At 46.9% G+C, this 12,003-nt stretch overlaps 1 protein-coding gene across 1 annotated transcript; it reads left to right on the top strand.

Moving 5' to 3' along the window:
- Positions 1-7,963: 7,963 nt before the first annotated feature.
- ATOH1 (atonal bHLH transcription factor 1) lies at positions 7,964-9,282 on the top strand. The gene is given in 2 exon segments (XM_029584919.1): positions 7,964-9,178; positions 9,181-9,282. Coding segments are annotated over 2 exon segments (1,110 nt in total). The 5' UTR covers positions 7,964-8,139; the 3' UTR covers positions 9,252-9,282.
- The last annotated feature ends 2,721 nt before the right edge of the window (positions 9,283-12,003 follow it).

The raw sequence follows: 12,003 nt of genomic DNA, 5'->3' as shown, positions 1-12,003 counted from the left end.
CTGAGCAGTGGAAGGCACATAGTTTATAAATTAATTAGTATCACCGCTCCAAAAGTATATGTATATGTTTCAGTGCATGCATATTTTTTTAATACTGGGATCCACTTAATTTATACATATTTTATAAAAGTATAATTATTTAATGCATAAAATATATTCAACATGTGCATATAATAACCCTCGGTTTATACATGGAGGCAGGTATTTTATAAATCTGGCTGATGTATGCATGTATCTTGCTTATGAAAATAGCTACTTGTGTGCATACTTCCAAGCACCAGCAGTTCACTGAGCCATCCACCACTTGACCCAAACCTTCACTAGTTCACTCAAAGTCTCCACCAGTTCTCCCGCACCCTCTACTACTTGCTCCAGATCTCCCACCCACAGTAAAAAGAGATTTAATTTCATGACATATACATGTACACCATTTATACACTTTGTAAATGTGTTCATTTATTTATTTATTTATTTAGCATTTTTTTTATATACCGATGTATAGCAGAGTTGCCTTCACTCCGGTTTACATACAGAACAACTTGTTACATTGAACGATGTTTGAAATTTAAAAATATCAAAAATTAACAATGATGAGCAAAGACATAACAAGGAGAATGAGTATAACAGGATAACACAGGGTGGAAACCCTGAGTAGGTGAACAGAGATATCTGGGAACAATGAAAAACAGAGGACATCTGCATCATGAAACAAATATCATTCATACTTCCAAACCCCACCCCAGAACACCCTTGAAACATCCTCTTCATACACACATATTTTTCCACACTGCACATACTCCTGTCCTTCTGAAAATTAATTTATCACACACAGAGGCTATTTCATGTGTATGTGCAGTGTGATCATTTATGCACAAGCCCTCATATGTCTTTGAAAATTCACCTCGTAATTTTCATCTCATGGCACAGCTTCATTTTGGAAGGATGAAAGCATTCCCCCTTCCCTGCACATCAGCACTTCTCCCCAACTCTCCACAGAACATTCACCTCTTTCTTTCTCCTCACCTTTTGCCCGGCACCAGTATCTTTGCCCCTGCTCATCTTTCTCCACTGCACAGCATAATCCTCTCTTCTCTGACCAGGAAAATCCTTCTTTCTCTCCCTCCATGCTCTGTCCCTCTCTTTCCCTTACCATCTGCCTAGCACCAGAATCTCCCTTTCCCCCCTGCCAACCTACAGTAGTCAACATCATCTCCCTTCCCCTCCCCGACCTCTCTCGGTACCCCTCAACTGGCTACCCAACGTTATGCTTCCCTGGCCACCCAACATTGTCCTTTCATTCTCAGCAGGCTGATCCTACTCACAGAATCTTTCTGTCCTTCACAGTGGCTCTGGCCAGGGTTGGTTTTATCATGTTGGCGCCCTCAGGCAGAGTGGAACATTGGCACCCCTTTGAAGTTCTTTCGGCACATGGCCCTAATGCAAGCAGAAACAGGCTCCTCTTTGACCTGGATAGTTGGCACTTTCCAAATTTGGCACTCTTAGCAAGTGGTGCCCAAATCTGTCTTGGAGGACTCCCAGCCAGTCAGGTTTTCAGGATATCCAAAATGAATATGAATGAGAAATTTGCATGCACTGCTTCCATAGCATGCAATGTGTATCTCCTGCATAATTCATGATGGATTATCCTGAAAACCTGACTGGCTGGGGGTCCCCCAGGATAGGTTTAGAAACTAGGGATGTGAATCGTTTTTGAATGATTAAAATTATCGTCAGATAATTTTAAAATCGTCCAAAATCGTTTGAGTGCACAATACAATACAAATGCCCCCGATTTATCGTCAGGGGCATTTGTATTGTATCGTTAAATAGGACGCGGGAAAACTGGCACACCAAAAAAACCCTAAAACCCACCCCGAACCTTTAAAACAAATCCCCCACCCTCCCGAACCCCCCCAAAATGTTTTAAATTACCTGGGGTCCAGTGGGAGGCTCCCGGCGCGATCTCCCTCTCTCTCTGGCCATGGCTGCGTTGAGAAATGGCGCCGGTGGCCCTTTGCCCTTATCATGTGACAGGGCAAAGGTAGCGCCGGTGCCATTTTGGTTCCTGGCTCCCGACATCACGCATACAGAAGATCACCCCTGGACCCCCGCTGGACCCCCAGGGACTTTTGGCCAGCTTGGGGGGGGCCTCCGGACCCCCACAAGACTTGCCAAAAGTCCAGCAGGGGTCCGGGAGCGACCTCCTGCACGTGGGCCATATTGCCAATCTTCAAAATAGCGCCGGCGCTACCTTTGCCCTCACTATGTCATACGGGCGACCGTCGCCCATATGACATAGTGAGGGCAAAGGTAGCGCCGGCGCCATTGGCAATACGGCCCGCGTGCAGGAGGTCGCTCCCGGACCCTCGCTGGACTTTTGGAAACTATTCTGTGATTTTATTCTAAAGAATAAAATCACAGAACATATTGATAGACAGCCAACATGGATTTACTCAAGGGAAGTCTTGCCTCACAAATCTGCTACATTTTTTTGAAGGGGTGAATAAACATGTGGATAAAGATGGGCCAGTAGATGTAGTGTATTTGGATTTTCAGAAGACATCTGACAAAGACCCCCATGAGAAGCTTCTAAGAAAATTAAAAAGTCATTGGATAGGAGGCAATGTACTTTTGTGGACTGAAAACTGGTTAAAAGACAGGAAACAGAGAGTGGGATTAAATGGTCAGTTTTCACAGTGAGAGAGGTAAACAGTGGAGTGCCTCAGGGATCTGTACTTGGACCAGTGCTTTTAAATATATTAATAAATAATCTGGACAGAGCAACGATGAGTGTGGTGATCAGATTTGTAGATGATACAAACTTTTTCAAAGTAGTTTAATCCCAGATAGTGATAAATTGCAGTAGGACCTTGTGAAACTGGAAGATTGGGCATCCAAATAGCAGATGAAATATAATGTGGACAAGTGCAAGGTGATGCATATAGGGAAAAATAATCCATGTTGTAGTTACACAATGTTAGGTTTCATGTTAGAAGTTACCACCCAGGAAACAGATCTGGTCTTCATAGTGGACAATACATTGAAATAGTTGGCTCAGTCTGTTGCAGCAGTCAAAAACGCAAACAGAATGTTTGGAATTATTAGGAAGGGAATGGTGAATAAAATGGAAAATGTCATAATGCCCCTGTATCACGCCTTGATGAGACCGCACCTTGAGTACTGTGTTCATTTCTGGTCGCCGCATCTCAGAAAAGATATAGTTGCAATGGAGAAGGTACAGAGAAGGCTTACCAAAATGATAAGGGGAATGGAACAGCTCCCCTATGAGGAAAGGTTAAACAGGTTAGGGCTGTTCAGCTTGGTGAAGAGTCGGCTGAAGGGGGATATAATGAAAGTCTACAAAATCATGAGAGGACTAGAATAGATAAATGTGAATTGGTTGTTTACTTTTTCAGATAATATAAGGTCTAGGGGCACTCTAGCAAGTAGCACATTTAAAACAAATCAGAGAAAATTCTTTCCCTCAATGCACAATTAAACTCTGGAATTTGTTGCCAGAAGATGTGGTTAAGGCAGTTAGCATAGTTGGGTGTAAAATGGTTTGGACAAGTTCCTGGAGAAGAAGTCCATAAACTGATATTAATCAAGTTGGCTTAGGGAATAGCACAGGATTAATAGCATAGGATTTATGTAATGTTTGGGTACATGCCAAGTATTTGTATCCTGGATTGGCTGCTGTTGGAAGGAGGCTGGGCTTGAGGAACCCTTGGTCTGATTTAGTATGAAATTTCTTATGCTCTTACTTCGAGATATCCCCTTCAAATCATTTCATTCCAAATACCCTAACCTAGCTCCCCAATCTTTTCTAGCATGACTGGAAGGTTTCCCTGCTGTTATTTGTTGGTTTGTGGAAGAGGAGTTATGTTTATCTGTAATGTCATTTTTCCTTATCCAAAAATAAATACTCCAGTGCACTCAGCCCTGTGGGCAAAGCAACCCCATGATGTGTGTGATTTCTCTCTGACCTATTATCCATATGTCGGGGGGGGGGGGGGGGGGCTGCAAGTTCCAAACCCAACAGAGCCTAAGTGTCCCTAAACTGCAAAGAAACTGCAGTTAATTGTCAATGTATCCCAACTTGATTTTAAAAGTTTGGGAAGCCTTTCGGTCATAGTTAGCACTACTGGAGGGCAAAAAGGTGGTCAGGGATGGGATGAAGGAATGAAGAGAGCAAATCTCTTTTGAAATTCCCTCAAATATACTAAGCATTTTTCTCTTGGATGCAGAATGGGAGATCTTTAATGAATGAATGACACCCCACCCCCCCACCCTTACCCTTTTAGAATGTTAGCTCTTTCTGCCCTCTAATTTATTGGGCAGAGTGATATTATCTCCATCCCTACTATTGTCCTTGCACAACAACCCTTGGATGTGACCAACTAAACTATGACTTCTTCATTAGAACTGGACCAATAATTCCTAGGGCATTCATATCAAAATCTGCTAAAATAATTAGTAAGGTCCCAGTCCTTCAACTATTATGGAGGAGCTATTGCATTTTTAGGGGATAAGCAAGCTCATGGTGTATGGACCACGTTATTTGAAAGCACACGCTGCATTAGAGGGATTGGATTTCCCGCCTACCCCCATCTGCATCAGTTTTAGCCATGCAGAATCCTTCATCGAGCAGTTATCTAAACCACAGCACGTTGTTAATGCAGGTAAGGTTGCCCTAAGCCCAGTCCCCTACAGGAACGAGCACCTGTACCAGGATTTTTCTTACAAGTTTTCCTTCGACCTGCCTCTTGCATTCTTTTCAAAGACAGCGTGTTCATTAGCAACAAGCAAAGGGTACACCCAGAGAAATGGCCCGAAGCAGGCAGCCTGCCTCCCGCAAACTGCAGGCACCGGGTGTCTGAAGCAAACCTGATCTTAAAGTAACGCCGCCTTCATTGGGATCAGAGGATCGGCAAAGCAGACGCTACCCCAGACAGGCGGGGAAGTAAAATACACAAGAAAACTCTTCCTATTGAATGCTTAGGACAATAATTTAAGAGAGCTCCCAGGCAAACTGACTCAGCAATCAGGGACATTGTGGTTTCCATTCTCGGAATGAAATAATTATAATTCTGATAATTTATATAAAATTGGATATTGAATAACAAAATTTAAAATAAAATATTTATGATTTGTACAATCAATACATTACTACATGGAACTTCGTCTTCAGCACTGAAGAGGTTTTTTTTTGTTTTAATATCGAGTGCATTTCACTCGATTCCTGTCATCAGAAAGCAAATCATCTAGCCTACGAGTTAATTCATTGGGGTCATTTTGTGCTTTCTCGATGCGAATAGTATACACCAGAGCTGGTTAGCAATTCACTGATTGCTGTTCTACTAATGTTTATGAAGGGAAAGAAAGCCTTAAAGTTACAGCCATCCCTTATTGAGGTAGCCTGTTCCTTTTTTTATTTTTTTAAGTGATTAAATAAAACTACAAAGACACCTGTCCTAGCGCTGACTCTTAGGATGGGAGATGTCAGAGTTCCACTATTTCTTTTTAAGCGTTGATTAGTCCAAATTGTATATTCGCTTTGCGTTCAAATGATTTTTCTTATGCCTATTTTTTTTTCTTTTTTTTTTTTTTTGGCAAGCCTGGGATTTTTGCGAAGCGTTAAGAGAAAAGCCCTGGGTGTGGTGGAGCACCCTGCGAAGTCCCTCTCCGCCTCCCTGGGCAAGACAAGGCAGCACCCGAGCTCCGGAAGCGGGCGGGCAGGCGGACTTCAGCCGAGCCCTCGGCTACCGGGGTGGGGGGCTGCACTGTTTGCCACAGGAGACATCTGATGATTGCTCGTTAGTCCGACAGGTTAGAGATTATTAGCTTTCCTCCCCACCACAGCCGAACAAGTTTAATTAGCGGGCTCCACGGACTTTCCGGATGCTGTGACTCTGGCAACACTAAAGTGTAATTAGAATTGAACAGAAGGTGTTCAGTCAGCGATCACAATAACGCACACATATAAGGGCCTCTCCGTTGAGTGTAACGACTTTTATTGGACCAGCGGGGAAAAAAAAAAAAAAAAAGCCAAGGTCATTATGGCTACTAAAACTCTGCAGAGACACAAACTTGAATACTATTATGGTCGGGCAGAAGCAGTGCGACTGCTGCTGTCACGCGGGAAGCCCACATTTGATTCCTCAGCCTGACCTTCTGCTTTTTGGGCAGGGTAGAGCCGGGCACGGGGATTCTGGCATCGCACAGAATCAGGGATTATGGCCCCTGTCCCCCAAGTCTAAGCAGCACAGGAGAGAGAAGAGAGGTTATAACGGGGGGGGGGGGGGGAGAGGAGGGAGAACACGCGCAGGTGAAGGCTCACTAAAATGCCAGAAGGGGCAGGAGGAAACTGTCAGATCAAGCAAGCAAAACAACTGGAAAGAAATCCACCGTGCAAGCAAGAGCCCGGTGGAGACTGTGTTTGAAGAAAGATGCTCCGAAGCAGAAAAGTCTCTTTTTATCGGCTGTCCTCCAGAGAAAAGCAACTGGCTGCAAGGAAACCATTGTTCATGGCTATGTGAAAAAGTGGTGCGCTTACAAATTAAAAAAAAAAAAGGGAGGGGGGTGTTAGGAAACAGGTAGATAGAATATATTAATAGATAGATAGATAGAATATATTAATAGATAGATAGATAGAATATATTAATAGATATATAAGATAGATAGATAGATAGATAGATAGATAGATAGAAATCAAGCATGTTTCCCTGGGAGAAAATAAAAGGAAAACACTATAGTGCATCTGGGCCACGGGAGGAAAGGGCGCATGAATGACTTTTTCGAATTTATCTTATTAAAAACAGATTACGAGTATTTACAAAAGCACAATACTTAATGGGTCAATTTCTAAGTACCAGAGAGGGGCAGGTACTGACAGAAAGAAAAAAAGAAAAGGGAGGGGGGGGGAGTGCGATAGGAAAGGGCGCCCGAGGGGGGAGGAGGGGGGGCATCCTGCGGGGCTGAGAGTTAAACCCCCGGGGAAAAAGAACAGTCTGACAGCTGAGAAAGGAAAGCGAGTGGCAGAAAGAACCAACAACAAACTTCGCGTCCTCCCCGCCTTTGTCTTTGGTCTGTTGGGTGGAGGTGGAGCGCAAGCCCGGCTGCCCCTCCCTGCCATGCATCCAGCAGAGGCGGTAACATTATCCCGGGGCCAGGGCACAGACCCACAGGAGGGGGGAGGGGGGAGGCCCTAACCTTCCTCTCAGCCCACCTGTCAGAGGCGCGCACCTTCCCATCCCGCTTTATGGGGAAGTTTTTTTTGCTACTTATCGGTGTCTTGAAAGGGGAGAAGGAAAGGTACAAGTGGAATCATTTTTAGATGTAGTTTACGTGTTTGTATTCTGGGGAGATGTGTAGCATATCTCTGGGGGCGGGAGAAGGCAGACTGAGTAGACGAGACAAGTTAAAAAAAAAAAAAAAAAAAAGAAGGCCAACGCAGCCGTTCCTGAACTTTTTTTTGGTCTGTTCAGGAATGGACAGCACTTCCCAAATCCGCACGCACAGCCACTGTAACGCGGGGCAGTAAGAATACTAAAGGGATTCTTTCCGCTGCAGGGCCCGGGAGGGGGAGGGGGGAGGTCTGTGCCATTGGCTGCTCGCACGCGACTGCCCGCGCGCCTCTATTGGCTGAACCGACACGCGACCGGCGCCAGCAGGAGGAGGCGGCGGCTGCAGGAGCAAGCGGCCGGGTGGAAGGGAGGAGGAGGAGGAGGGGGAGGGGAATGACAGTAGATTGTGGGGGAGGGAGTCGGAGTGGGGGGTGGAGGAATGGTGGCGCGTGCCGCTTTTAAAGGGGCGCGAGCGCCTGCAGCAACCGGAGAAGCTCCGCGAGCTGCCGTGCGCACGCGACCTTGTGTGATCTTTCAAGTGCGGGGGGTGAGAGGGGGAGTGAGACAGAAAGAAGGCAAAAGTAAAAGAGAAGTAAAGAAAAAGAGGGGGGGGATAACAGAAGAAAAGTAAAGAGACTAAAAACTTTCTCCTCCGGTGTTGTCCTTTTTTGCCGTGAATGTTGCATGCGGTGCGTATGCACGTGCATCGCTGCCGAGGCTGGAAAAGAGCGCCCGGGTCTTGCACGCGTCTGAGTCGCAGCAGCCGCCGCCAGCACCCCCGGCTGCTGCAGCCATGTCCCGGCTGCACGTGGACTGCTGGGCACAGGTGGCAGCGCTGGACGACGAGGACGACGACGACAACGACGACGACGACAACTGCGGCGGCGGCCACCACGACGAGGACCGGCAGCGGCAAAGTCTGCTGGCGCGCGAGTCGGAGCTGTACCCGCAGCAGGCTCTCGCGCTCCTGGACGCCTCGGACCCACGCGCCTGGCTGGCTCCCGCCTTGCAGGGCACCTGCGCGGCACACGCCGACTACCTGCTGCACTCGCCCGCTCACCACCCTCACCACCAGCACCACCACCAGCACCACCTCCCCCACCAGCACCCGCAGGAGCAAGCGCCGCAGCCGGACGATGAGGAAGTGCTGCTGCTGGGGCGGGGGGCGGGCGGCGCGGCCAAGGTGCGGGAGCAGCTGTGCCGGCTGAAGGGCCCTGCGGCGGCGGCGGCGGCGCTGCCGGAGGAGCCGCGCGGCTGCCGGCAGCGCGCGCCCTCGTCCTCCTCCTCCGCCTCCTCCTCGGGCAAGCCGGCCCACGGCGTGCAGAAGCAGCGGCGCATGGCGGCCAACGCGCGCGAGCGGCGGCGCATGCACGGCCTGAACCACGCCTTCGACCAGCTGCGCGACGTCATCCCGTCCTTCAACAACGACAAGAAGCTCTCCAAGTACGAGACGCTGCAGATGGCGCAGATCTACATCAACGCGCTCTCGGAGCTGCTGCAGGCGCCGCCGCCGCCGCCCGCCCAGCCCGGATCCCCGCAGGCGGCAGCCGCCGCGGCGGCGGCGGCTTACGAGCCAGGGGGGGCGGCGGTGGCGGCGGCACCATCCCGCTCCTCCTGCTCCTCCTCCTCCTCCTCCTCCTCGGGAAGCTGCCGGAGATGCCCGGGCGCCGCCTACGCGCTGCAGCTGGAGCCGCTGCACTTCTCCCTGCCCGAGGGCAAGAGCCTGGCGCCGCCCGTGCCCCCGCTGCTGCCCCCGCTGCCGCCCCTGCCCCCGCCGCTGCTGCTGCAGCAGCCCCCGCCCCCGACCTGCTCCTGCTGGACGGCAAGAGGTCGCCCCGCTCGCAGCGCAGCGACGGCGAGTTCTCCCCCCGCTCGCACTACAGCGACTCGGACGAGGCCAGCTAGGAAGGAGGAGGCGGGGTGGACTCGCTGCTGCTGCTGCAAAGAATTAGTTCAAGAATAATAAATACAAATGTATTAATTCTAACCCCTCCATCCCCACTCCCTGCTTTTTTTTTTTTTTTGCAAAAGTGAACTTAAAAACTGGACTAAAGCAAAAGAACACAAAAGCCAACACAGGGCGCACCTGTGCCACTTGGACAGGAGACAGATAGGAGGTGTCCGGAGTCAAGTCACTGTTGTGTTGGGGTTGTTTGGGGGCTGGGGGTCATGTCGTTTGTTAGCACACATTTTGGTATGCTCTGTTGCGTTTTGCTATAGAAATTGCTGGAGATGCTGTCTGTAGGTGTCACTTTGGTTTTTATTCTTGGGGGAGAGTTTACTTTTTAAATTTTGGTTTGTTTTTAAGCTTCTGCATACAGAGGGCTTTTTTTTTTTTTTGCCTGTTCTAGTACCCTGCCAAGACTGATGTTGCCTGTAAAAACCCTGGAGCTTTAGAAAAATAGCACATGGCTACATATAGATGGGACTATATATATACATATTTTCTATTTTTGCCATGGGCACCCCTAAATGTACAAATGACTTTGAGGAGGGGGGGGAAAGGTCTTCCAAAATATCGAACTTGTATTGCTGATTTAAATACAAATTGAATATGAGAGATGTAAATACCTATTTGCCTTTGCTGTAAATAAATGAAAGGGAGAAGCTAGTTTGTGTACGGTACTCTAAGCTTCGAGATTTTAGCGTCTGGAGAAGCTTGACGCATGCACTTTAAGAGCCAGTAATGGCATAAATAAAATGTGGTTCAAAGAGATGGGGGTGAAGGGGGGGGGGAATCTGCCAATCTGAGACAATATTTAATTACGTCACTTAAATTCTTTTGCGCTTTTCGCAGATTGTTACAACGAGGATAACGAATTTTGTTGTGTCAAAAGTTTTTGTTAATTTCAATTTGCTTGTGATGTTAGAAACCTATTTATTATTGAGTGCTGCCATTTCTACTTATTCTATTGTTTTGGTTTTTTAATGTTTTCTACAATTAAAAAAAATGTTTTTTTGATCTAGTAAAGCCAACTGCCAGCGATTTTATGTACTTTTTGGAAAGATAAAATAAAATTTGAAAAACAATAAACTTGCTTGTTATTTCTTCTATATATTTGCTGTGTACATATAAAATGTAACAACAGTCGTATGAGAAAACGGTGAAGAAAATCTGCAAGCAATCGTTGAGAGAGAAAAGTAAAGCAATGTACGCTTTATGATAATTTAAACTTGTATAATTGCTGAACGCATGAGAAGCCTTCATATCATTTTAGAACAAAATAAAATATGCTTGAAATAAATTATCTGGCAACGTAACTGAATCGGAAAAGTTATTGAACCCGGCCAATACATATACTCATATCACTGGTGATGACGTTAGTTCCAGGAGCATCCTGCAATCGTTGTGCCTTCGCAATATTTTGCAGATTTCTTGAATTCGGGGTTTATTACAGTTCACACTTACACCCCATGGTTTTCGTGTCTTTTATAAGAAATTCGTTTCATTAAATGAGAGCCTTCTGGACTTCAAAGGAGCTGGCAATGTATAATTGTTACTGCCTTTCCCCAAAACTCACAGCTGCTCATATACACACGCTCCCTCTCTTTCCTATCCAGAAGAGAAAGGGATGTTCTACTAGTAGGTACCCAGGAGGAAAACGTAACGCTTGACCTGGAGGGAGGGAAGTGGCACATCCCTGGAGGTAAACACTTGCTGAGATGTGTCCTCTTTAACCCGTTCAGTGATTATCTGACACCTGAGAGTTTATTTCGCTATTTGCAATTTCAAACGCAGATTGGTTTTTACTTTTTACTAGCCTTCATTGTGTATTGCCTTACTTGGCCACTGCCCTGCAGTAGCGTTAAATAAACTGGCCAAATACTGTATGAATTAACAGAATTCGCAGTGCCAGACATGATTCAATAAATGTGTAAGGACTGGGAGCCAGACCTTACGATATGTGCCTCCTTTCTCATGTTTCTCATCTGTAGGTTTCTCCGCAGCACATACGTCCCATATTTTGGTTAGGAATTCCAGGTCAAACAGAGAGGTGTTGAGGCGGGGGGTCCCTACCTAGTGATTTTAAAGCTGCGAAAACCTGTGTTTTCTGAGAGAATCAAATGGGTATTCCAAATCCACTATCAAAACACAAGGGGTTATGGAAAATAGAGAACAGCCCCTTTGCTTTCCAGCCTGTTACATTTCATGTCAGTCTCCTGAGGGGAACAGCAAGAAGTGCCCATTCTGTCACAAGACAAGAAAATCACAGAAAAGAAGAGCGGTGTTGAGCTAGACGAATCAGACCCTAGCCGATTCGCCTAGCTTAAGGGGCTTTTGCTGTCCAGTTTTATCCAAGTGGGAAGTGGAGTTTCCGGTGAAATGCAGCAAGGGAGAGCTGCACCTGTCTCTTTGGTAACCTTCTGCACTGTAGGTTTTGCTGTACTGGCGATAACCATCACGGATCTTGTTGCTGGCTATGTACATAGCATGCGTCTGCCTCCGCACTTTTACACTGTTAACCTAGCGCTCGCCATTCCCCTCGGCACTGCATTTTCACAATAAAGCCTATTGCTTCTTTTTTTTGTCTTTCCAGATTTTTGGGAGATTATTCTTTACCTGCCATGGCGGTAGGACTTTTCAATAAAGCAGGCGTGCGCTCTCCTGTATCACAAACCTTGGTCTAGTCTAGATGGACTTTATTCAACCAAGACC

Source organism: Rhinatrema bivittatum, chromosome 1, assembly GCF_901001135.1.
Source record: "Rhinatrema bivittatum chromosome 1, aRhiBiv1.1, whole genome shotgun sequence".
Taxonomy (NCBI): domain Eukaryota; kingdom Metazoa; phylum Chordata; class Amphibia; order Gymnophiona; family Rhinatrematidae; genus Rhinatrema; species Rhinatrema bivittatum.
Note: the sequence above shows the minus strand (reverse complement) of the source record. Positions and strands in the feature narration are given on the sequence as shown.